This window comes from Sabethes cyaneus, chromosome 1, assembly GCF_943734655.1.
Source record: "Sabethes cyaneus chromosome 1, idSabCyanKW18_F2, whole genome shotgun sequence".
In the NCBI taxonomy this organism is placed as follows: domain Eukaryota; kingdom Metazoa; phylum Arthropoda; class Insecta; order Diptera; family Culicidae; genus Sabethes; species Sabethes cyaneus.
The window spans coordinates 104,654,022-104,681,560 of record NC_071353.1 but is presented as its reverse complement, the minus strand read 5'-3'; the positions used below and the strand labels follow the sequence as shown (position 1 = coordinate 104,681,560).

The window sequence follows — 27,539 nt, the reverse complement described above, 5'->3', positions numbered from 1 at the left end:
ATGAAAGGTAATTATATTAGCTTACTTGCAAAAACCTTCTACGCCCTTGCGAGCGGCCTTCCGGCAGTTAACCGGAACATTCGCCATGGCGGCCGAAAACATGCATGTAGGCATGTTTTTGAGTTTTTTCTTCGTTTTATATATCAATTCCTCCTCAGTTTTCGCAACAAAATTGTTGGAGTAGATCTTATGCTTAAGGTTTGCCCAGAAATTCCTTATGGGACGCAGCTGGGAGACGTTGGGCGGATTCGCCGACTTTGATATTTAGCCGCTCCATCTTCACCTAGGAGTTCATTTCCTTCGTGGGGGAAGTAAAATACAAAGTGCCCTACCAGTCGTAGCCATTCCACCGCCACGTCGCGATTCGCCGGGAAAATCGTCTTGACCATCTTGTTCAGCCACTGCGTCATTGCCTGCAGCTCCGAGATCAGTGGACGGGACTGCCGCTTCCTGACATGTATGTCCATGTTTGCAAGGTACTTTTTCACTGTTTGGCCGGTTGCACCAACCTCGGTCTTCCTCTTTAGCATCCTTTGGAGTTTCTTGTCGCTCAGGGTCATCAGTCGTCCGGGAGTCGTCTTGGCACAATGTCCATTTTCGACGCGGCAAGGTACCGTTTTTTGAACGCGCACACATCTGAACGGAGTAGCTTCACTGTTTTCGCCATCACGGTTAGAGTTCCACTGATAAAGTAAGCTGTTAGTTTTTTTTCTGCTGACTCATGGGTTACTATGATTGATGCTGCAAGGGTAGTTTCGTCAGTGCGATGGTAAACCCATGAAAAATTGGCAATTTTGGTCCAATTGCTACGAAAAGTTTTGGAATGCAATGCCACTATAATTCATATTTCCGGCCCGATTTAAAGATAGAGCCGAGCTTTTTCATAATTATGGGAAGATTCTGGATTCCAGAACAAGTTTAAAAATCAAAAAAGTGTAGTAAACTTCATTGCAAGATTCCGTTAGGTCCAGGACATTTTGAGGAATCTAAAAATTTTTAAAGCCTGCAGAATATCTTGAGCATGAAATAGGTTGACGACAATATCCATTAAAAATTCCGGATAAAATGCAATACACCAGTGTTCAAAGGACTGTAGATAATTAAGCAAGCATAGTTGATTTTATCTATAACATTCCCATTAGTGTTTTGCAATTACTCAAATTTTAGCAAATCGCGCTATAAATGTAGTACTTCAATATAACATCTTAGCGGCAAGAGTTGACTAATTAATGAATTACACACAATCCCATTAGCGAGCAATCCAAGCTCACACATTTTACAGTATACAGTGGGATTTAGAATGGCATGGTTCGATTTTGGCAACAAAAGTATCCGTTTTTGGCAACACAAAATATTTCACTTCCAAAAAAATGCTTAAATATCAGTTAGTTTTCGCATACACGCTTTAAATGACGAAAAAATTATACCCTCAGTGTGAGTGTGATCATGAAAAAAAATTGCGGTTATAGAACAACAATATTTTTATTGCCGTAGGACTACGTCTTACCAGAGGTTGCCAAAAGCTTACTTGCACCGGACAAATAGCTCTTGGCGTACTTTTGAAACATATAATGGTTGCAATCATTGATTAATAAATGTTTAGTCAATTTCTAAAGCATTTACATTCAATTTTTTTCTTATCAAAAAAGGGTCTCGATTTTGGCACGGTTTCGATTTTGGCAACATAGGCGATACGCATATGTTGCCAAATTCGAAATCCTATTGTACTGACAAGTATTTCATGTGCTGCCAGACTTATCATATGTTTCGAAGCTCTAAAATGCTTAGAACTGACTCAAAACAACTGAAAGGAGTGCAAACTGTGCGATATGCGTCGTGAAATGAAAAGAGAATCTTTTGTGGTGCACATGAAATCTGCGCTTTATGCCAACGCACGCTCGTCACATTTTTACGACTGTACTCCGAGAACTTACAGGCTCACATAATACGAATACAATGAACCGAGTACTTTTAACATACGCTTTAGTATGAACGTATAACGGCAACGTGTATTATCGATTATTTGAAACTCTTCCAGCAATTATACGTTATAGAAAAATGTGGAAGGGTATTCTTTTCGTTGCAATTATATCGTCTTTCTATTCACAGCTTTCAAAACATATACCTACAACAAATCTGTTAAAAAAATTAAAAAGCTTTTCTCCGTTATAAAACGCTCAGAAATCAAAATCAATTTAATTTTCAGATATTGTTGAAAAAAATCTGCACTATTTAAATAATTAAGTGATTTTTATGAATCCCTATCATATGGCTTAGGTTATAGGCTTGCAGTAATCCAATAACAAATGCCAGCATTTTAAAAACACAACGCCCTCCCCAACCCGATCTCCGAGACCAATAAACTTTGTATATTTTAATCTCTTCCAAATACCCCCACAACATCTGCCACATCACTGCAACTGAGTTCATATTTCCGCCATCATCCCGGAAACATGATACCCATACAAAGTAACCAACCACATCAACAGCTGCAAAAAAATAGATCACATCATTCAACTTGATACACTCTTCTTTTCGCCTTTGTCTTGCCAAGAGAACGGACGACCTACGGCCGGACCAGTCGGTTGCCATAAAGAAACAAACACGCACGCACACCCGACAGTACGATAAACCACGCCTTCCCTGTAACTCAATTGGGTGCTATAAAACCTGCGCGTCCAATCGAGAGCTCGCAGCGTGAACGGTCGCTATTGTTACCGAATGCAAAAAAATGGCGACTTTGTTTCATTCTGTTCGTCTCACGTCTGTCTCTGTGCCATATAGCAGTGCATCTACGATCTACAGTCCGTTCGTTCAGGTAGGGTGGAATAATGCTGTCTGAGTTCGCGTTATTCATCTAGACGTGTCCAGTGCGGCGCTAGGGCGACGAATAAAGATGATAGGACCAGCCGATTGCGTTATTTTGCTAGGTAGGTTTTTAGGTATAGGTATTTAGAAACACGTATGAGATTCAACTTATATTGCAGTGTTTAAAAATGTTTTGTTCTTGTAGGTCGAAGGAAGTATGCATGTGGTATGAAAATGCAAAGTAAAGCAAAGCCATGGCCATGCATACCGTTTTTAGAAACTTGACCCTTCTGTTTTTATTCAAAAGTTCACCGTCTGCTGCAGTACAAGACTATTGTGGGGCTAGTGCTACGATCCTAGGGACTCTAACAGCCTCTCCCAGTCAAGATTTGAGCATACGACGACTGGCTTGTTAGACCAGTGTCATATCTCGAGGCCAATTCTGATGCTAAGATATGAATAGCAAATGCAAGGTACAAATCTTCCACACGATTGTGAAGAACGTGCCGCTCGAGCCACAAATGCGGATACCTGATGAATAGCATCAGGCGGATAATAACCTGGAATTTACATAAAAAGTATGATACTGTTCACAAGTTATGTACATGTTGTTGCTTCGGATTATAGAATCAAAGAACTGAAATGTATGGTCAAAATAGGACTAAACTAGGACAGAAAAACTATTTTATTGCATAATTTGTTAGGTGCCCAACTAAGTTCTAGCTGCTTTATTTTTAATAAAAATGCAACTTTATTGGAAAAAATGGCTACAAAGAATCCCTTAAATTTCCTATCGCTACAATTTTTCCCATCTTTCTGACAGAGCTTCAATTTTTTTCTGATCACAGCTGCTTCCAATAGAAGGAATATTGTTGTATGACCTATATTTGATTTGGTGCTAGTCAAATATCCTATCACAATTAAGGTGTGATGGGCAATGGTTGACATAGCACACGATCCCAGTTAGGTTCGACTCAGTTTATAAAGCGTAATACCCTGCCAGGATCGCTTTGCCAAATTTCAAGGGGCTCTAATAATCGCTTTCCAACTATTGACATCCTTTGATCTATTAATGCTCCACAGTTGCAGAGTAGGGCAACCAACGTATTTTGGACCCCCTCAACAGCTGTACATAATTTGGACACTTACAGCAAAATCAAATGGAAGTGTCCTAATTATGTACAGCTGCTGATGGGGTCCAAAATAGGTTGGTTACCCTATATGTTCATCAGTTTCTATATCAAATCGGCAAAAATGCTATTGAGTAGTAATTACCCGAAGTTTTTTTTAATAAGATGCTTTTGCTGCATATGGTCTTATGAATCTTTTTGCCTGTCTGGATGTATCCGTGGTGTTCCAATTTGATTCTAGCATGGACGTTTCCCATGTTCTTATTTCGGTCCTCAGAGCACACTCCGGGACTCTACAAAATGGTTCCGGACCAATAAAATGTGTTTCAGAACCTTCTCTTGCTAGACTGTCGGCTTTTTGATTTCCCTCAATACCACAATGGTCGGGAACCCAGCATAAAGTTACTTCGTTCCTACTGGCCAATTGCCTAAGAGAGAGAGAGAGAATACATTCCCATACTAGCTTCGATTTACATGTGAAAGCTTTAACCCGGTAAGCCCCCCACTATTCCCAGCAGAGATAGAAAGCTGAAACTTTCAGGAAAGTTTTGTTTTAGATCAACTAAGAAAAAACCGCAGAGATGAATTTTTTAATTTTGTCCCGCAACGCTATGCTGAAAAAAATGCAAAGAATGGTCTTACAGGGGGGTGGAGGGGTGGTAAAGCAAAGCAAAGCCTAGGTACTACTCCGTTATCGAAACTTGACCTTCTGTTTTTATACGACAGACTTCGCAGCCAGCTGTTAGAGTACAGGACAATTGTAGGGCCAGTTGCAACGATCCTTTCAACTCTAACAGCCTCCCCGCACCGAGATTCGACCATACGACGACTGACTTATTGGCCCAGCGTCATACCTCGAAGCCAACTGGGAGGGGTGGTATGCAGGTTTTATATAGCTTTGTCATTGCGGATATGTTAGATAGGTTATTTTTCAAAATGGCCAATCTGCAAAATGTAAACAAACCGAATGAGAGTTAATATTTGCTGGACTAGCATAGGGAAAGAAACCCTCACTCGGTTTGTTTACATTTTGCAGATTCGCCTTTTTGAAAAGTTGGTGCCGATTATATTCGAATTCAGAAATACTGTCATTGACCGGTTTCGCTTTTTCCATCCGAGGGCGAAGTTACTATAGTTTGAGCTGACTGAAAATTAGCAAGACCTATTATGTTTACACGGCTGCAATTTTATCATATGTAACATCTAAGCTTTGAGCGGAAACAGGTCGATTAGATTTTTTCCCAATATTTCTTTGTTTCTTAGGGTCCAAGTTGATATCTCAAACCTGCCTTCTCTAGAATCGAGAGAAGAGTGCGTTGCGTTTTCGCAACGTTGGGAGGAAATAGGTTAAGCGCATTGAGAACTGCACAGAGCTCGAATCCTGTTACGGTAAAAGTCTTCGACTATCCATCCACTATCCATATCCGAAAAAACGACGATCAACGTGGCTCGGGTTCAAAGCAAAGTATCTTGCTTTTGGATTATACTCAACACATACAATCACTTGGAAATGTCTTGAAGCGTAATTCCCAATGCTAAAACAAGCTCTTCTTGCATTTGGCACGGATCTTCGTCGAACAATACTTTCAACTTAACATCTTCGAAAGTGTTTTTTGCTTTTCTCCACGCGGATGATCGTCGATATCAAAATCGCCGTCTTTAAAACGACGGAACCAATCACGGTCCTTTTTTTCACTTAGAGCAGTATCTCTGTAATCTTTTTGGAGCTCCCAATGCGCTTCTGCCACCGTTTTCTACGAATCAGACATTTTCACAACGGTTAATCATGTGACCTTTAGAAAAACGAAAATACTATCGCAAATGCGGCCACAATAACAATCGCAGTGACTGATCCTGTCCATCACAGTCTGGTGTTCAAGCTTTCCTTATCACAGCTTGACACGCATCCCTTGATTGCAGGAACAACGCACGCTCCCTTGTTTTTCCTACGGATTATGGCGTAATTTCGGTATTTATTCAAATTTGATTCTCACAAAACTTACGAAGTCTTCCGCATGCTGCACACAGCCAACGAATGTATATCCGGTAATTGGTTTAAGCACGCTTCAGTTCAAGTGTTTTGATTGGCTTTAAAACTATTTCCGTGTGGCTGTGATTGCGATGCTGAGAATTCAAAGTAGGAGGGAAAATATTCGCACGTAAAATAAAGTGAAGGGCATAAAGAATCGGCTGAAAGTAGTGCAAAATGAGCGAACAATTGAAATATGCTTATGAGAGTCAATTGCACTAACAAACGCTTCAATGCTTTATTCATTATTTTACACCCGCAGCTCTCCTTTATTTTATCAAAACAAGTTCCTCTATCGAAGCAACATTCTTCAAAACGCTCATCACGCGAACGAAACGACGACACGTGACCGACCTGGCGCTGCGTGGCGGGATTTTAACGAATCCGAACGGTGAGGTTCACTTTCGCCTTTTTCATCCACGAATCCTATATCACACAGGTACCGACTGGTCTCCGTCCTTGCTGTGTTCGTTTGACATTACATCAATCAGCATGATACGCGTGACTTCATCTGTGATCGCTCCGGGTACGGAAATAATTGGAGCATTTTGAGAGTGTAATACATGAACGAAGAATGGGTATTAGTAACGAGCATTGTTTTCTAAAAATTATTATAGCAAGGCCAGAAAACTTTAGACATATAAAACAGCTGATTCTTAAATTTTGAATTGAAGTTTTTATTTTTATTTATGCATACTTCATATAGTTTTGCTTTGCTTTTATATGCGGTTGTATGTTCTGTAGAGACTATGAAAATTTTGATAATTTTGATTTGATTTGACGAAATTTTGATTTGATTGACACGATTATTTTCAATGGTAGAGCTTGGAGAATCGACAATCAGAGGCATTATTTACAAAAGTCAACCGTTGCAGTCACTGAAGACAAAAGTCAAAAGTCGAAATTGGCTTCGCCGAAGACCTTTCAGCACGAAGAAATTCACCGTCAAGAAACGTTACAGCATTCTCACCGTTAGCAAGGCAGAGACAGATGAGTTTCTTTGCCCGCCAAATTAATAAAATGTGCGTATAGTTTGAGCAGTTTGAGTTGTTCAAGCTGTCAGAACAGCATTCGAAATGCTCTAGAATAGGACGTGCCTAGTGTCAACCGCGGCGTTGACCCAAAATTGACCCAATTTCTGATTGGCTGAAAGCGACGAGCAACCGTTGACTAGAAAATATAACGCGGTATCGCTTTCATTATTGCTGAAACGCATTAGTGGGAATACGACAATAAGTTATTATTTCCGAATTTTGATTTCTTTTGTATTCTGTAGTTCTATGCTTGGTTCTACATTAGTTTTGTTTGTACACGAATTTTAATTTTCAAAATGAAATACAAAATATGATTTTGGTCGCATAAACTGTGGCGTATTCGGGAGCTGTTGTTTGGCAAACAAAGTTATTCTTAAAATAATATGTGCAGGCAACAGTGGTGCAGAGTGTAACAAAGAATATTCAACCGGAATGGCGGTAATAATAAGAAGAAGAGCAGAGGTGGGCACCGCTAATCAGCTAACCGCTAACCATTTAGCCAGCGTGTAGTGCGTTCGCTAGGTTTTAAGTGTGTTAGCGCTTTCGTTAGCTTCCGATAAGTTAACGTGCCACTAAATAAACTACTTCTAGCCGCTAATTTTTGAAAATGATAACAAAAATAAGTGTGTGACTTCTTGCAAATTGATAAAATTGGTCGCTGCTGTTCGCGACGCGAGTAAATATAGTTCATTCATGGTTAGTTGTACTATTTCCAAAAATTATTTGCAAAAATTAGTGGCTAGTAGTTTATTTAGTAGTGCTTATATTTATCAGAAGCTGATAGAAGCGGTAGCACATTTAAAACTAAGCAAACGCGCTGCTCGCTAGGTAAACTGTTAGCGGTTAGCTGATTAGCGGTGCCCACCTCTGAAAAAGAGTAAGAAGCCAGTTGGCACGTCCTGTCCTAGGAAATGCTTAACGTTCGTGTGCGGTATAAAGTAAGTCCAAGTGCGATGCACTAGATTACTATCAAAAAACGAAGGCAACCACAATGCAATGTCACCCTTGAAGCATTGAAGGAAGAATGCCAGATAATTACCTGCTTAGAAGGCGACACAGCGATGATCGAGAAATTCATCGGCCAGATTCAAGCCATCAACAGCAATCTGCTGCACCAAAAGCCATTTAAAAAGAGATCCAAAGAATCATAGAAGCTATCTTTGCCGGAGGAAGAACGGAATCCTCGCTGGTATTGTAGTGCGATGCATTTTTCCGATGCTTTCAAAAGTCGCCCAAAAAGGCCGGTGTCGTGCACTATGCTGCCAACGGCAAAAGAAGAGCTCGATCGACTCGAACGCCAAAAAATCTGTACGCCAGTGAAGTATTCCGAATAGACTACTCTAATTGTTGTACTGCCGAACGAGAACGTCCGCATTTGTAGGTTGTAGCGACTATTCGACTGGGTTATCATTTTCAATTACACCAAAAAAGATGGTCGAGTATGGGAAATTTTACCCGAACACGACCCGAACCCGCAAGTTTGGGGCCATCCAAACACCACTGAAAAATACAAATTTTCAAACCCCCATCCCCCTACGTGGACAAGCGTAGACTCAATTACCACCCCCCTCCCTGTATGACGTGGACTTTTTTTTCTTATGTAAAATTTAACAAAACAGAAATGCATGGTGCCAAACTTTGCTCCCAACTTGATTTATGCAGTATTTATTTAAAAAAAAAGTTCACGTGAAAGGAAGCTCCAACCTAAAGGCTCCGACACAATGCATTCGGAAATTGCGTTGCAGAAATTTGAGTTTTTTCATGTATTTTCTGTCAAATTTCCGGATGCAAAGTGCCTTCCAGTTGGCTTAATGGCCGAATAAGCCAGTCATCGTATGTTCGAATCTCGGCCGGGAGAGGCTGTTAGAGTCAATAGGACTGTAGCAACTGGCCATGCAATTGTCTCGTACCGCTGGCTGCGTCTGTCGTATAAAAACAAAAGGTTAAGTTTCGTTAACGGAATGTAGCACCTGGGCTTTGCTTTTTTTGCTTTTTTATACATGCAAGGTGGTAGGAGTTAGGTTCGTACGGAAGGTGTTAGGACCCTAAATCTTCTGTTCATAGTGCTCTAGTCTACTGCGAATTATTATCAACTGCAAGAAAATCTGTTTCAGCTTGACTTTCGCTTGACGATGACGATTCTTCTTCGTCAAGAGTATCCCTGTCTAACCAGAACACCTGAGCTTGGCCGTCTACTTCAACACAACACAAGACCTTTCCGACGCGATGTGATTTCTGAATGCGAATCCTTTTGGAAATACATTGCCCATGGGTGCCATATTTATGGCGAGCTGCATTTGGTATTGAGGCAAAATGCAATCCAGATTTGGTGCAAACGCTACCTAAATGATTAATGAGTCACGTGACTGGTGAATATTCGTGGGTTCTGTGACGCATCTTAAAGTGAGATCAAATGTTTTGGGTATGCTTCCGTTATATGTAGTACCTTTGTCATTTTCCGAAAAAGGAAAGGGTTGTAAAATAATATCTTTATTGTTGCTTTACTTCAACTTTCAGGCTGGTAATCAACATCTATCACCCTTATTCTGCGAGGCGAGTGAAGTGACGAAATGATTAATGAAATTTTGACGGTATATAACGTACACTCTTAAATGAGTTTACCCGTTAATTGGTTGGATTCAGCTAAAACTTGGTTGAAACTACTCAAAATGCCCTTAAAGTGTACAAACTCAGATTTTGAGTAGTTTTTCAACCAAAAACTACCGTGTACCCCCGCTGGAATGACCTTCCTTAATCTGAACATTTTTAATCTGAACCCCGTTGGTATGAATGCGTTCACATTAAAATCTGATCAAGCGTCATATTCAGTTGACGGTTAAGTTGACCGGGCAAATTGAAAAAAAGCAAAAAAACTTAATACGTTTCCTCTTGCTCAGCAGCTTTGGCAATATAGCTCATATGCAACTTATTTCTCTCCAGCACTCAAAATAGACTATTTTAGTTGATACTGTCGAGCCAATTTCCACTTCAACAATCTGGATGTTGAGAATTCGAGAATATTCGACATGTTTTCAAAACGTTTGTTTTCGTCAAATCAAAACAACAAAGTCATAGGGTGCGCGCCTTGCGCGTATGTGAAAGTGAATAGAAAGGGAAAGGGTGACGTAGGACTATATCAGGTCACTAGATCAAAGACTAATGTAAACTGCATTTCTGGTATAAGTATATTTATTAGAATCTGTGAGTGCCATTGTTTAAGTGAATGTTTAAAAGAGAAGAGCGAAATATTCAGATTCAATTCTTCATTTAATGCAATGGTGGCTTTGAAAATACGTGGATAAGTGCAATGCCTGCAACCTTTGAGACATAGAAATTTCTTTTAAAAATCACTTGTGTGCATCATAAAGGTTGAAATGGTAATGAATTATCCTCCTACCACACGGGTGAGTGAGGGGTCTCAAAGCATCATAAAATAAATAAATTCAAAATAAATTCATGCCTCCAAAAAACCCCACACGCCAAAGTTGGTGCCATTTGCTTGATTAGTTCTCGAGTTATGAAGAAATTTGTATTTCACTTGTATGGGATCTCCCCTTCTTGAAAAAAGCAAAGTTTCTAATCTACCATAGAAACCCCCCCCCCCCTGTTAAAAGACGTATGGGTCTCAATACACCATAGAAAAAAATCGTGCCTTCTAAAACCCTCACATGCCAAATTTGGTTTCATTTGCTTGATTAGCTCTAGAGTTATGAGGAAATTTGTATTTCATTTGTATGCCCCCCCCCCCCTCCTCTTAGAAGGAGAAGAGGTCTCAGTACACCGTAGAAAATTAATTCTGCCTTCTGAAACCCTCACATGCCAAATTTGGTTCCATTTGCTATATTAGTTCTCGAGTTTTGAGGAAATTTGTGTTTCATTTGTATAGAAGCCCCCCTCTTACATCCCCCTTAAAATTGTCCCTGAAAAACTGCTGGTCATTTTATCTATCCAACGACGTATAAATTGTTCAGTTTCGTTCAGTAGTTTAGCAGTTATTGGTTTTTGAAATCTTTCATTCAAACGTTACACTTCTATTTTCGTTTTCACAAAGTGCTACCCAGTCCCAGTATAGTAAACAAAGACGTAGTCCAACGTCAAAAATTGGTAGTATAACTTAAAAGTGCGTTATTTGACACAAAGAATAATTCAATTATCGGTTGCAAGTAGCCAAAATTGGTTGAATTTTAAACCCAAAATTTGAGTTTGTACAGTTTAAGGGCATTTTGAGTAGTTTCAACCTAGTTTTAACTAAATCCGACCTATTTACAGGGCGAATCATTTAAGAGTGTATATAAAGCACAGTCGCGCAGAGAGAAATAATACCTAATTGCGCAACACTTTTTTTATTGACTTTATTTAAACAATTTTGGCAACCAGTCAGAAATGGATCGAATTCCCTGTGATCAGCAGAAAGTTACGAAAATATGGAAAATATCGAGGTATGACTCTAGAACTTCGCGAATTACGGCGCAAATAAGCTTATTGAAATTTTAAAGTATAGGGCATGTGCAGCACAATGTTTGTTCTATTCTATATTTTATAACAGTTTTAAATTTTGTAACATGTGAAAAATGAAACAAAATGCAGGCAACCGCAATCCAGTTTTAATGGCAGTTCTAATTGATATTATCCCATAAACTAGAGTGACTATATACAGAGTGACGACAAGTCATCCCAAATGTATGCAATGCGGTTTTTCCAAGGTTTTTCTTTCTCTTTCTTGCATACGCGTTGGATAGGTTGTCTGCTCGATTGGAATGACACTGACAGATAATTATCATTCCAATTTTGACATTGTCGCCACTCTGTATATAGTCACTCTACCATAAACAATCCTTCCTGCTTTTCCCCATTTAGAGATGCGTGTTGATTTCTAGATAGAATTAACAAAAGGGCGAATGTCGCAAACGTAAACAAAGCGGGTGAGAGTTATTTTTTGCTGGACCAGCATAGGAAAATCAACCCTCACTCGATTTGTTTACGCTTGCGACATTCGCCCTTTTGTTAATTCTATCTTCATTTGTGTGGAACAAATGTCATATGTCACTCGCTAGGTGTGTGAAACGGTGCTGCCACCTGCCTAACTTTGTTCTATTTGTGAGGCAGAAAAGGGATTTGAAAAAAGATTGCAAAACAGTATTGTCTGTCGCGAAAATTTTAACAAACACTCCATATAGGCACTCGGGTGAGTGTACAGGGGATCAATTTGTGCTTAGAATAATCACTATCCAGCATCCCAAAGTGCTCCCTGTACAAGACGCTTATGCGCTTGTTAGACTGATTGTTCTCTACGGGGATGAAGCATGGACAATGCTGGAGGAGGACTTGCGAGTGCTCGGAGCTTTCGAACGACGAGTGCTTAATGCGATCTTCGGCGGCGTACAGGAGAACGGAGTATGAAGGCGGAGGATGAACCATGAATTCGCATAGCTCTATGGCGAACCTAGTATCCAAGAGGTGGCTAAAGCTGGACGGATACGATGGGTAGGGCATGTTGCAAGGATACCGGATAAGTACCCTGCAAAGATGATGATTGCCTCAAATCCGGTAGGAACAAGACGACCAGCAACATAGCGAGCAAGATGGTTAGACCATGTCGAGCGAGATCTGGTGAGGAGTACTCGGTGTCCAAGGAATTGGAGACCGGTAGCCCACAACCAAGTTGATTGGAGAAATGTTATTCAACAGGCTTTGTGTTAGGACGGCAAGCCACCTAAGTAAGTAATATCCAGCATTCCACTGTCTGTCCAGCATTATCTGTCAGATTTACGCAACCGCTGCCACAACGTACCGATTCGGCGCGTGCCTTTAACGATACTCTGTCCGGACCTAGCAGGATCTATTGGTGTCAAATTCTTTACATATGTGCATTACCACGGATGGTGTTTGGTCCATGACGTTTGTACACTGTCACGGACCAAATGGCTTCTAATTATTTTCGAGCCAGGGGACTAGAAACTCTATTCTTGTCTACTGCAACCACCCTATTGGCATATCTATATCGAGCTGCAGTGACAGCAAAAGTATGCCCCGGACTCAAAATTTGACAGCGGGTCCAAATCACTGCTGGCAGTCAAGTGAAACGTAGTGGTGAAATGCTATTTAATTTTCGCACACACAAGATGTTGGCGACGAAAACATGGTTGCCTGCCGATGGGGTGACTGCAACTAATAAAAACTCAATTCCAAACATGCAGCGCAGTTGTGGTTTGTGTCGTTTTGATCCCGGCAATGCATTTACCTCCTTTTTAGCATAAATGAAACAAATTAAGTAAATTTTTATAAGCTACATATACTGGCAGGAGTGTAAAATCGATCATAAAAAAGGTAGCAAGAGCAGCATTTGAAATCATGGTCACCTACCTGTCCGTTTCACAATTCTTTACCGAAAGATCCCCCTGATCCGGACAACAGATGGAAGTCATACCAGGGGCCCTATAATCACAGTTACCTCGCCTCACCTCACTTCTCTCACGCGTCCTATTCTCACAGTCACCCTCACCTTACCTTACCGGCCCCATTTGATTTGTACAGTCACCCAGGTTAGTGGAGTCAACTAGGTGACTGAGAATCGCAAATTGTGCTCTCACCCAAAAAAAATTAGGTGAGATGACTGTGAGAATAGGGTCCAAGGTAATCTTCAGCAATGGACGTCTTTGGTTTCATCCCTTTGTTCTGCTGGACCAGCGAATAGTAATGTCGTGAATGTCATCTTTTAATGAACGTTAAAGAAAATCCGTCATTACTACTATTTTGATAGCAAAGCAATAGTGCTGCCCCCGCGAAATTTAGAAACATTTGCTATAATTTCGTACTAACCTGCATTCGTATTATACTCACAGCAGGTTTTGCAATATGAAACAACCAAACAAATAACCGTCGGCCGAAACACATCCCAAATTTGTTTAAATTACTTATATCATTCTGATCGAAAACGATTATGAAACAACCGACTGTCAAAAGTTTGTATTTTGCTTATTATTGGCCACGTACACAATATCCTATCTGTTTGAAACTCCGCTTTACTCGTGTTTCATATATCTGCAGAAACAGCCCAAGTAACCAAAAGTTCGAATAATGGTGTCTAACAAGGGTTAAACAGCTTTATGTATATCAATCTATAACTTGCTAAGCAGCGTCACTTTTAAGTAATTAACCGAACTTTCAAGCTGTCTTGGGTCCACTGCATAGAACGCTAAGCAGCTTCGAAATAAACTGTCAAAAACTAAGAAAAAACAAATTTAGCAGCACTTCTATGTTCTATTTTTATATTTCTACCTAACTTCTATATTCGTTGCATTTGCCTGCTGTTGGGTTTGAACCCGGGTGTTCCGCGTTGCAAACCTATACCGATCCACTGCGTCACCTTTGCCGTATACAAGCGATGTGAATTTTGCCAATGAGTTGTTAAGTAAAAGTTTGTTTTAGAACTTGCAGCAGCTTTATGCAGCGCGAGTTAATTATAGAACATAAAGTTTGGAACCAGGCAATTAACTATAGTAGTGATATACCGACAGCATATGCTACACAACACAACACAATAATGAAGAGCATTACATTATAATTTATATTTGTAATTAGAAATGTGCGAGGATTAAATTTATTCAAGTGAAATAAAAATAATTAATCTCCAATAGTTTCAGGTTCTGCTGGTTTGATCACCAGAAATATAAACAAAAGAGCAGCACGCGGAACTTGTTAGCAACTAAAGTTACTTCAGAACTTCATGTAGCATGCTAATAGCTTTGAAGTATCTATGAAGTACTCGCAGCACTTCTTAAAGCATTTAGTACCACGTATACTTGATATACACTACTAATCAGCAAGAAAGTTCCACGGAACTGAATCTGAACTAATTATGAACTTTCGAGTTCGCGTGTCAAGTAATATTCGAACTTTTGGTTACTTGGGAGAACACTGTTGTATACTAGTTTCAAATTTTGTAACTCAACTGTTAGAAAAAATAGAACTGAAACGCTCTGTTGGGGTTGCCGATATTTTAAATTTGTTTCATTTTAAAACTTTCATATATAATAAAACAGTGTTGTACATGCCCTGGCATATGGTATATTGAAGGTAATTGATATGTTGATAGTAAAACAATGGTTGAAGATTTAACATTTCAGGTCGATTACAAAACTTAATCTTCCCATTCTATACGAAACACAGCGACGAACCAGTTTGTTTACTTTGCTCATTTGGAGCACAGATTTAACGATTTTTATGACACGCTCTTTGCGCGTCTGTACTTTATATACCGTCTGTAGGTTAAACTAGTTCAGAGTGTAACGTGCATATGTGCAAAATTTCGTTTCAATCTGTCAAGAGGTTATCGAGATGGCTCCCACGACCCAGCGGCGATATGGCGGAAGAAAAGCGAAGACGAACGACCCCGTGAAAGCAAGAAGAAAAGTTACGGATTACTTCAAGCACAATCCGAGCCTTTCGATTCAAGACGTGGTCAAGAAGGTCAGTTCTTCCGACTGGTTCGTCCAGCAGACAATGATGCGGGCCGTGCTACATGGTTCCAAGGTAATGAAGGCGCCTAACTGAACCGTAAAATGGAATACGGTGGCCAAATCCCGCGCTAGGAAGCTGTACTGCGAGTGGTTGGTGTAGCCGAAATGCATCGTAATGGACGATGAGACGTACATTAAAGTGGACGCCAAGCAGATCCCCGATCTGGACTTTTTCGTCGGCAAGTGCCGCCTGGATGTCTCAGAGAAGTTCCGGAAGAAACAGGTCGAAAAATTTCCCAAGAAGTACTTGGTGTGGCAGGAAATCTGTGGCTGCGGCAAATTCAGTAAGCCACACAAACCGACCGGTACAATCAACGGCTAAATATATAAAGAAGAATGCCTCCAGAAACAGCTGCTGCCCTTCCTCCGGTCCCACGAAGGTGACATTCTGTTTTGGCCGAATCTGGCATCGCGCTATTACGCGAAACCGGTGATGGAGTGAGCCGAAGCAGGTCAATCCATCAAACTCGCCAGAACTTCGCCCAGTACAAAAATTCTATGCGATTATGCATGGTAAGCTCTGGAAAACAGGGTAAGTCTCCAAGAACGACCAGGATTTGAAAAAGGAGCGTATGAAAGTGTGTAAGAAAGTTGCCGCAAGTGTTGCACAAGATTTGATGGGTAGCACGTTTCTTATTTCTTATTTTTTGTTTATTTATTTCATCAACAGACTTACATGGTCCCAATGATGGTTTAACTTCTTACAACTAGTGGTCAAGTGTATAAATAGTAAAAAGTTACTGTTAGCGACACTATTTGGTAGAAAAATGTTGTTACGTGAGTTCTATATGAGATTTAACCCCTCATTATCCCAACAGTCTAGTCTATGCCTAACGTCATACGAAGCGACGTTACATCAAATAAAGGATAAAAATCGAGTTTAGCGATTGTGATTACGTGACTGAGGTAATCAAAGACGGCTGCCAGGTCGGTATATATGACGTTGATTTGCGTCATTGTAGAAATGTGGTCGACGATGTGCGCAATAAGGCACAGCAAATTGGTAGTGGATCGACCAGGGAGAAATCTATGCTGATTCGCGCTAAAATATTACTTGCAATGTGGAAAAGTGGTTCCAAGACGATTAGTTTGAACAGATTAGAGACGGCACTCAACAATGTAATTCCTCGGTAATTGGGCACATCTCGCTTGTTAGCTTTTTGTGCACAGGAAACATATGAGCAGATTTCCAGCAAGACGGAAAAGTACCACTAGAGATGGACTTCTGGAATACGAGCCGCAGAGTGCTCTAAAGAAGCAAATAAAAGATGTATTTCTTCAGGAAAGTGGATGGAATTCCATCTGGGCCGAGATTAAAGGAGGACTTCAGTTGCGTAGTGGCGGCGGAGGTCACTTCAGTGGTTATACCCTGATCACTCAAAACTTGATCATACAATGAAACGTTATTTGCGGCGCAGTCGACTTCGTCGCTGGTTAAACTTTTGTGACAAAACACGCTAGCAAACTTTTTAGCGAATAAGCTGCATATGTCTGTACAATTTGAGTCGGCTTCATCGCGGTACATTATAGAAGAGTTGCTCGTTCATAAACTTCCAGAAAGCCTTGGGGTAGACGTTAGTGACGAAACCGCAAATTACTTCGTAAAATAGGCCATATGGGGCCGTCCATGAACTAAGTGGACTATTAGGGGCAGGGGCTCGGCCAAAAACAACGCATCATACAAAAAATATCAACGAAAATAACCCGGAGAGGTTTGATTGAAATAACTAAAAATGAGTTCGTAGTCAATGGACAGCCTTTATCCAGCTTTTTACGCGCTATAATAATGGCCGCTATAAATTGTGTTCGTAATATGCGAACAATCTTTTTGACAACTCTGCATACATCAAATCTGGCACTTTTCTCTTGCAACACTACCGTGCTCTTTCTTTCGTTTACGTCAAAGAAGGAGAGCAAAAATGTGCGAAATGTAAACAAAACTATTGCTCTCCTTTTTTGCGTAAACGAAAGAAAGAGCAACACTGCCGTACATGAGAAGAGTGCCCAGTTTTGATGGATGCAGAGTTGTCAAAAAGATTATTCGAATATTACGAACACAATTTATAGCGTCCGCCATTATAGCGCGTAAAAAGCTGGATATAGCCAGTAGCGTTTCTAGGGTTAACAAGGGTGAGATATATGATAACAGCCGCATTGACCGATCCCCAGACGTCCGAGCTAGGACACATCCTTTGGACTAAGTTATCCGGAGTAGTGTCCTGTCCGCTCACTGCCATCATGTTGCTTCTCACGCCCGCGAAACGAGGGCATATGAAGAAAGCCTGTTCTGCAGTTTCCTCAACATCCACGCATTTGGGACACGCGGGGGACTCCGCATGCCCAAACTTGTGCAGATACTGTCTAAAACGACCATGCCCTGACAGAATCTGTGTCAGTTGGAAGTTGACTTCGCCGTGGCACCTGTTGACCCACCCAGATACTTCCGGGATAGGTCGATGTGTCCACCGACCTTTTGTGGAATTAGACCATGCCCGCTGCAATGTGGTCATCGAGGCCGATCTTGTGATACTCCGTATGTCTGTAGTTCCACGTTGGTTGAAACACTCTACGTCCTCGCTGATGATGCTGCCAATAGGCATCATACCCAAGATGCAGATTGCGTCATGCGAAACTGTGCGATACGCACTCGCTAGTCTCAAGCACATGAGACGATAGGTGCTTTCCAGCTTGGCTAGATAGCTTTTGGTACCTAACGCCGATGACCACACCGGCCCGCCATACATGAGTATGGACTGGACCACGTTGGCTAATAGCCTTCGCCTGCTGCCATATACCGCGGAGCTATTAGACATCATACGAGACAATGCCGAAATAGCTGTGGAAGCCTTCTCGCAGGCATAGTCGACGTGGCTCCCAAACTTGAGCTTGTCGTCGACCATGACTCCCAGGAGTTTTAGGGACCGCGTTGACGAAATAGTGCAGTCCCCGACGCTGATATTTGCTTGCTGCATCGACTTGCGGTTGTTCACCACGATAACCTCCGTTTTATGATGCGCTAGTTCAAGTTTCCTGGATCGCATCCAATCTTCAACAATGCTAAAAGAGTGGGCAGCCGTCAAATCAACCTTTATGATAGATTCACCGTAGATTACCAAAGTGATGTCGTCCGCAAAGCCGACAATCACCACCCCTACTGGGAACTTTAGCTTCAACACCTTGTCATACTTACATGACGTTCCACAACACCGGGCCCAGTATGGAACCTTGCGGAACACCTGCGGTGATTGGAACGCACTTCTGACCCTCCTCCGTGTTGTAGCATAGCACACGATTCTGGAAATAATTTTCCACAATTCTGTACAGCGACATCGGCACTTGGACGTTCCGAAGCGAGTTGGCTATGGAGTCCCAACTAGCGCTATTAAACGCATTTCTCACGTCGAGCGTGACAACTGCGCAATAACGGATACCTGTCCTCTTGGGCTGGATTGCCACCTGGGCTGCCTTAGTGACAGACAAGATGACACCCACCGTAGATTTGCCTTTTCGGAAGCCGAATTGGTTCGTTGACAGACCGTTTGTACCCTTAGTGTACTGTACGAGTCTGTTAAGGATAACCCTCTCCAGCACCTTGCCGGCAGTATCGAGTAGACAGATCGGCCTATACAGTGGACCCCCGTTTGTTTGAACGATTCCTCATGCAAACTAACGGGGTTACTTTTTAATTTGAACAACTGACCGCCCTAAATATGCTGAAACTCGTATGAACTGGCCGCCCTGTTCTTTGTTATTGTTTTGATGGTTTGATTTAGTTGGCAGTTGCAAGCAGCGAATATTTCATTCTCCGATCGGATTTCTATTATAATCGTTGGGAAAACGAAATGTGAAACAGATTAAACACGCTTGGTCAGTGCAAACAAATCGTGTTTATGTGCATTGTGTGCATAAGCAAATGATGTCCACCCTTATTCTGCGAGTCACATGACTCAATACGACAATTGTCACTTAGGTGACTCGCCACTGCGAGTCGAGTCGCCTAAGTGACAATCGTGTCACCTAGGTAAGAAACCCTTGTCACCTAAGTGACAAGGCGAGTCACCTAGGTGACAATTGTCACCTGATTCGCGGTGACTGCAACATAGTCACGTCACTCGCCTCGCAGAATAAGGGTAGTCATATTGTGAATGACATTTGAACCATTTTTAATTTGCACGTCGTGCAAACCAACGGGGTTCAAATTAAAAAGTGTTCAGATTAAAAACGGTCAAACGAACGGGGGTCCACGGTATGACCAGGGGACACCTGGAGGTTTTCCCGGCTTCGGCAATAGAACCAGGTTCTGTCGCTTCCATCTGTCCGGGAAGTGGCCAGCTTCCAGGCATCTACTCATTACTGCCCCGAATAATTCAGAAGCCTCTAGAATAGCCGCTTTAATGGCCATATTCGGGATTCCGTCTGACCCCGGTGCCTTGCTCACCTTTAAGGATTTAGCGATCTCAATGAGTTCCTCGTTCGTTATTACCGTCACTTCCTCCCCGACCTCTTAGCTGCCGTCGCCCACGTTACTCTGCCTTTGTCAAAACGAGCTCTTTGTATAATTCTCCTCGCATGAAAGCACGCTCCGCGGAGTTCCGCAATTTTATCTGTCCACCAGTAAGCCGGTGACCTCCCATACCTAAGTCGACCTTTCCTAGGCATGGTAGCGTCACACGCTCGCGACAGTACCTCAACCAAATGATCAGCGTTCGGATCAGGCATACCGCGATCACCGCACTCTCGCCGGATCGCTTCCACAAATACTTAGGGATCGGAGTATGATGTCTTCCATCCACGAGTGGTTGGAGTGTCGGCTCTACACGCCGCCTGCTTCGTTATCCGACCGACACCATAGCGGACCGCCTGATGGTCACTGTGAGTGTAGCCAGTGTCTACCCTCCAGTCTCCTATCAGACCGGGACTGCCGAATGTCACGTCGATGATAGACTCCGCACCGTTCCTACTGAAAGTACTTGTGGGGCCGACGTTGGCCAAATCTACGTTGATCTTTGCCAGAGCCTCAAGCATAATCCGATCCCCACTCTACCGCCCAAGCGTTAATGTCGCCCGCCACAACCACCGGCCTTAGACCAGTCAGCACAACTGATACTCGGTCTACCATGCGCGTAAACTGCTCGGTAGACCATCTCGGTGCAGCATAACAGCTGCAGTAGAACACGCCACCCACTTTGGCAACCGCAAATCCCTCGTCTGCGGTTGACACAACCTTTTGAACCGGGAATCTGCTTGTCGTCCATATAGCCGCCATCCCGGACCTATCCGAGACCCAGTTGCCGTTTCCGGCAGGGACGCGATATGGGTTCGAGATGATGGCAATGTCCATTGCCGACTCGGAAACTGCTTGGTGTAGCAGCTGCTGAGCCGTGCTGCAGTGGTTCAGGTTGAGTTGTGTCGCTTGCACTATGATCGTGGCTTGGTCCCGGCATACCAGCCGGGCACCTTGGACCTCCCGTTACGTGCTTTGCGTTCCGTTTACCGGTACAGATCAAGCACTTGGAGGGCTCCGCGCAGTCCCTTGCTTTATGGCCAGCACTGCCACATTTCCTGCACAGTTGACTTCTATCTGGCCCCTTGCAGTTCCAGACCTTATGCCCGTGCTCGAAGCACCGGAAGCAAGCTTCCGACTGCTTGAGCACGCTCAGTGAGCATACCGACCACCCCACTTTTAGCCTAGTAGCTTTCAGGGTTTCGTTTCCGTCCGCCAGCGAGAGTCGTATGGTGACTACCTGGGTCTCGACAGGACCCCTACGCAGGCGAACCGCCTCGGTTGTCACCAGCACTCCACTTTACTCTTTGAGAGCCTGTACGACCTCGTACATATCGGCAGGGCCCGGCATCATCGAAACAAATAAATGAAACTGACTTTCTCTTACCTTTGCTTCATACATGAAGTGAGTTGCTTCATTTATTGAACAGAACGTTTCAAGCAAGCTTCAGTTGAAATTGATGGCTGTTTCAATAGACGACGGCAGAAAGTCAGCCACGATTTGTCGATATAGCCTAGGTTAACTTTAATATGCGTTGCATTGTAGGAAATGTTACTCATATTCAACTAATTTGCATTCAAAGTTGCTGGCCTTCTTCTGAATATTTGATAGAAAAGTACAAATGAAAAGTTGAAGCCGATAGTCACGATGAACTGAAACCCGTTTCGCTGACGCTGACTGAAACCAGTTTGAAACTGAAGCGGTGCTGCTTCTGTTAAAACCAAAGCTTCACTACTTCATTGTTGAGTGACGCTATGCAATTGAAGGGGACGTTGTCGGGCCCTGCACATCGGTGATCCCATCCAGGTTTTTAAGCTGGAGAGTCATTTCTGGTGTGAGAGCACGTACCTGCACTCCCTCCCCGAGCACTCCTTCCGCAACCGGCTTGTATGTGGAACTCTTGGTGGCGACCTTCTTTAACTCGAGGATCATTTCACAAGTGCGTGAGCGGCGGATGCTCCGCACGTCCACGCCCAAATCCATGAGCAGGGCATCTCCTCTCATGGCCTTATCGAGCTGCTGTGACGCTGCTACCACTTTAGGTAGTGCGTCCGTATAATTTGCCAACGCCCTGATTAGCGCTGGGTCGTTCATCGTTGTGTCCGGTGTGGTAGGCATACCGCTGCCTTTGCTACCCAAACTAGTGCATTCTTCTCCACCCTTGGTGGAGAACGCTGGATGCCTCCTCCCGCGAACGGATTTGCTGCTTTTATTAGCGACAGGCTGGTCGCCGCTGCGTCCGGCGTAGATGCAGTTGGAGCGACAGGTGTGCCGCTTCCTTTTCCGCTTGCGCTTCCACTTATATCCATCGGCGGAGATCTTTGGATTCCGCCTCTCGCGAATGGATTATCTAATCCGACCACGCTCATTTAAGTTAAATTTGTTATGTGTTTATCCATAGTCCCACGAGTTGAAGGGAAAGAGGAGTCCGCCGCATCAGAGCCTCTCATGATGCGGTAAGGACAGATTACTGTGGGGGCGCCCTGGTACTCCACAGAGGCTCCGTTTGCGGCTGATTATTTATAGAAACCCCCCCCCGCCCCCAATATTCATCCCTCGGCGCGGGTCGCATGACACCTTGGATTAGGGGTTTATCCATTCACGCTTTTATATTTAGCCAAGGATAACAGCTGTTAAAACCATCCTCCTTTCCAGGGGCTTTGCTTCTACTGAGATCCGTCATTTGCTGGCGGAGAGTGTACACTCAGCATTCGCATGCGTGCTCCTTCTCTGTTTGCATACGACCCTAGTTTCCACCGGTTGTCCGATTTCCACTAAGGAACGTATCCCGGATGGTACCACGAGGAGGTAGAGATAGGAGTTGCTGAATAAGAGGCTGTGGAACTTCGTGGTGTTTCTGGAGCCATTTACCATCCATCATTATGGCTTGTTGGCACAATCTCAACCCTGAGAAGCTCGAAAAGTACAAAGTTTCGAAAAATATTATTTTTGTAATCAAAACTTATCCAACGCATAATAACCTTTCAATACATTGTAAATGGTTAGTTTATATACCTTCAAAATAGCAAGTTGATGCGATTTCTTGTTGGGGTTGGTTGATACGGGACATTATATACAAGCGTTATTTCCGAGTATTTTTGATCGCGAACTTTAAACAGTTCCTGCTATTTACAACCCCCAAATTCTGTCTGAACGTTGGAGGCGCTTTGAAACTAACACACTGATCCCGAAACACAAAAGCAAAGCAAAGTCATGGGTATAAACGTCCTGTAGAGAGCTTGACCCTTTCTTATCGACAGACTTCGCAGCCGGCTATTAGAGTACAGGACAATTACGGGGCTAGTGTGTAACGATCCTACTGACTCTATAGCAGCACCTCCCAGCCGAGATTCGAACACACGACACAAGACAATCGGTTCTACATCTCGACACACTTTAGATGGTACTCACAAAACCGTTAAGCCCCTCAACCAAGGAGAGGGAATTATATATTTTGGACAGTTTTAGAACACAAAAATAACGCTGAAGATGAACTTTGATCCACGAGCCTTTTATCATAATTTACGTACCGAGATTTAGTGGCATAATATACTAAGCAGTCATCATGATTCACAATACTTTAGTTATAATTTAGGTTGTGTAATCACCGTTTAATGAGTTTTCATATTCGACGTCTTTGTTGCCTGTTTCTGGTTAAACTGATCGAACATTGTCTTTTCAGTCGGTATTGGTTTTCCTGCGTGCATGGCTTTCATGTGTTTCTGCAGTCCATTGTACCAGCTGTACTGTATGCTGCATTCCGGACATGGATAAGGCTTGGATCGAGTGTGAGTAACCATGTGCTTCTGGACAGTTTCTTTAGTGGTGAAAGTTTTGTCGCATTGCTCGCACTGCAAAATATAAGCTTAATTAATGTGATTAATTTAAGGCATTCATTCGTTTACTATGCAACGTAGAATTTGAGCTTTGTTTTAATTCCAACGAACTAACACAATAATTTTAATAACCTATAATAAATTAATGTATTGTAACACGACGCTGGGCCACTGATCATACAAGGGGCGTAGTCAGAAATTTTTCCAAAAAAAATCTTTTTTAGTTTAAATTGAGTGTTTCTCATTTGACAAAAAAAAACTCGAATTGAAATAGAAAAAGCCCGTACGAATAAAACCGTTTGCTTTACTTTTCCTGTTATAAACCTTATGGGGGAATTCATAAATTATTTACTCTTAAGACACATTCCAGCGTGAAAAAATGGTGAATCAGGAAGCGGTTCACACAGTAAAAATATGTGCTAATTGTGTCCCGTAACGCTGGAATGTGTCATAAGCCCCAATCACATGGTCAAATTTTGCCTTCCGATTGGCTGCGAGATACGTTATATGCTTGGGAGAGGCTGTTAGAGTCTTTGATACATCTTTGAGACGCGACGATGGTTGAGACAAGCTGACGACTTATCTTACATGTCTTTTAACATCGCTCTTGAGCGAGTGGTCTGATGAGCGAATATTGAAACGGGAGGCACGATGTTCAGCGAAAGATAGCCAACTTCTAGGCTACGCCAGAAACTTTGCAACAGCGGATGCCAACTACGCTAGACTGACGGCGCAGGCTAGGAGGATTGTGCTAGAAACAAATGCGTCGAAGATCAAATGCATGAATGGCGAGGGCTCAAAGGAGAAGCGCGTTCCTTTCACAGACGGTATTTGTTAACGACGACGAACAAGAAGTGGTAAATGAATTCGTGTATTTGGGATCATAGGTGACCACGGACAACAACACGAGTAAGCCGAGCTCCTTATGCACCGATTTTATTTATTTCATTGTACCTCCTCAACCAAGCTAGATTTGAAAAAGTTATGTTTGGAGCACTTACATATGTGTTGAGCCAAATACGTTGAAATAAGTAGTAAAATCGAAGCACAAAGATCAGGACAGCCTTGCAAGTAAGGACATCTAGTAAGGAACCCCCCGGAGAAGCCCATAGATCAGCACGACATATAATTTATTAGCATTCCCTACGCTATCCTGATTTTGTTAAACACTCAGTATCTGGGACTTTTTTGTCAGTACCTTAAAAGGTCTTAGTTTTTCATGCATATGTCTGACGTGTTTGTGCATATTACTGGAAGTTCCAAAACCAGCTTTACACACCGCACAAACGTATGGTTTGGCATCCACATGAGATCTCAAGTGTATGGCTAACGACGAGCGAGTAGCCGTTCTATATGAACAATGTTCACATTTGATAGGTTTTATGTCTGGCTTATGAACGTGACGGTGGGCTTTAATCTGACTGAAAGTCCTGAAAGCCTTTTCACATACCTGAAAGAAAAACAGAATAGTTTGATAGCTGTTTCATTACCTTGTACTTCCTTTCGCCCATGTGTCGCCGTTTGACGTGTTTGCTTAAATTGCTAGAAGTAGAAAAGGAACACTGACAAAGATCACAGACGTATGGACGGGCTCCAGTATGACTACGCTTATGCAAATTTAAATCGTTTTGATTGCGTGCCCTGTATGAACACTGCTCGCAAGGAAAATCACGAATATTCCGGTGCACTTTCATGTGATAGGTAAGGTTGGTGTTCTGCACGAAACTTCTACTACAAATCTAAGAGAGAGAAATATTCCGAGTATTGATTTGACTGAGCGTGCGTTTTATGGGCGAAAGGATTTCGATGAAGTACTTACATCACAAACATACGGCCGTTCGTTAGTGTGTGTTCGCCGATGCACTTTCAGCGTCGATGCCGATCGGAACTGCTTCTTGCAAGTGGGGCAGGTAAAACGCTTTTCCATGTCGTGTCTAGTTCTATGTGTCTGCCACAGATCGTGGCTCCGAAAAACTGCTTTGCATTGTTCGCATTGAAAAAAGTCGCTAGTTATTCCGTGGATTATTTTGTTGCGTGCTCTTTTACGATCCAAATTTACTTTCAATGGTGGTTCGGGCGCGTCGTAGATGCAAACCGAAAAGCTGGAATTATAAAAACGTAATAACACAACCGTCAATGTGGTTAAAAACGAGTAGGTACTTTTCATTTCCTTGTTTAATCTGATAACTTGCATCCTCATCTTCTAATTCCTCGTAATACTCCTCTGTTTCTTCAATTATTTCGATATTTTTCATATTTTTAACGTCTAAAATTGTAACTCTCGTTTTCATCTCATTATCTTTAGGATTCCTTAAACTTTCTAGATTCTTTTCTACTTCTTCCTCCGATAGGGCATCTTCTATCAGCTGATCCTCTATCGTTTCGGTGCACACGACTTGTTCACCAAATTCAACTGTTTGCAAGACTTCTGCTGTTACTTGTTCAACGACTATAGAGAGTTCACTATTCGCCAATTTATCCTCGTCTCTTCTCTCGTACTCTGCCAGCAAATTCCTCAACTCGTCATCCGTTCGTTCTATTTGCATTTTCATAGTGTATGCTGCTTCCACTTGAGTGACACATTGGTCACAAACATATTTTGGAAGTTTGTCTTCTAATTTAATTGCACTCCCAAAACAGCCATTTATTTTGTCGGCAAGTGTTGTCCTAGAACCGTGCGCCTCAAACAAATAACACTTTTTACTGCCAACTTTCAGTACCAGTAAGCAGGTTCGGCAATGATTGATAATTAATTCAAATGCATCCACCCCACATTCAACTCCGTCCTCATGTAGAAATTCTGCCTCTTCCGACTGTAATTGGCTACGGTTTTTAAGGTAATCAATATAACGCTGTTGCAACGCTGATAGATTGTCTGCATCTTTCTGGTACATTTTGCGGGCTTCTTGACACCACTCTTCGAACACACGTCGCCAATATATTTCCGGTCGAGAGGAAAACTTTAGTGCTCGCATTTCAACTGCTATTGTTGGCCAGAGTGTATCGCTGTCGCTTCCGACCACTTCAAGGTGTTGCAGAATTGTTGTAATCTGGGTATGCGTTAATCGTGTATCGACTGCTGTCAAAAGGCGTTTTAGCTCACCATCCCATGGTGGACACGCTGTCACATCAATATCCACTACTCGTTGCTTCCAGCATTCAATTACTTCTAGCACTTCCGTGCTAGATATTTGCAGTTTACTTCCCGCAAGATCACTACAGACCAGATTCAGAGTTCTTGGGAACAAACCAGGCCGACGAAGAAAATCTGGATTAATGCGGAAGTATTTAAGAATGATTTGCTTGCGAGGGGGAGTGATTTCCGACATAATATTGTTTATCTGCGGTTATGAACATTGTTATTCATTAGCGTTCATAAAAACTATCTAAAAATCCTACCCGTTCCTCATTCGGTTGTAAGGTTTCCACCACTAGAGATGTTTTATCGTAGCTCATTGTTAAAAATATAAAACTTCTTATTGAATAATTAGTGACAATGTTACCTAAAGAATATTAGATTATAAAGTTTACAAGGAGTGTTTAAGCCATACGGATGACCGAAGAAACCAGTAGAAAAACGAGAAAAACGGGAAACTCGGAGAAACGGACGATGTTTGTATTAAACATTTTCTGACGTTGTCCCTTTGCACGAACACGTTCATTTAGTTTTACCTTGAA

The 27,539-nt window shown here is 42.3% G+C and overlaps 1 protein-coding gene across 2 annotated transcripts; it reads right to left on the bottom strand.

Moving 5' to 3' along the window:
- Positions 1 to 23,540: 23,540 nt before the first annotated feature.
- LOC128732491 (zinc finger protein 239-like) lies at positions 23,541 to 27,473 on the bottom strand. 2 transcript variants are annotated; one of them, XM_053825761.1, is made up of 5 exons: positions 27,261 to 27,473; positions 26,022 to 27,202; positions 25,681 to 25,963; positions 25,352 to 25,600; positions 23,541 to 23,876 (listed from the first exon to the last, which is right to left on the bottom strand). In XM_053825761.1, exons 1-5 carry the CDS (start codon positions 27,315 to 27,317, stop codon positions 23,637 to 23,639), a joined length of 2,010 nt encoding a protein of 669 aa, XP_053681736.1. In that variant the 5' UTR covers positions 27,318 to 27,473; the 3' UTR covers positions 23,541 to 23,636. The 2 variants fall into 2 exon arrangements, with proteins under 2 accessions (XP_053681736.1, XP_053681728.1); XM_053825753.1 differs by lacking the exon at positions 25,352 to 25,600 and adding an exon at positions 25,060 to 25,311.
- Between the last annotated feature and the right edge of the window lie 66 nt (positions 27,474 to 27,539).

Coding starts and splice junctions, on each gene's coding strand:
- LOC128732491 (XM_053825753.1), bottom strand. CDS start 27,317: ATGAGCTACGATAAAACATCTCTAGTGGTGGAAACCTTACAACCGAAT. Junction 25,964..26,021: donor ATTAAACAAGGAAATGAAAA/GTACCTACTCGT, acceptor TTATAATTCCAG/CTTTTCGGTTTGCATCTACG. Junction 23,877..25,059: donor AAAAACTAAGACCTTTTAAG/GTACTGACAAAA, acceptor TATATTTTGCAG/TGCGAGCAATGCGACAAAAC.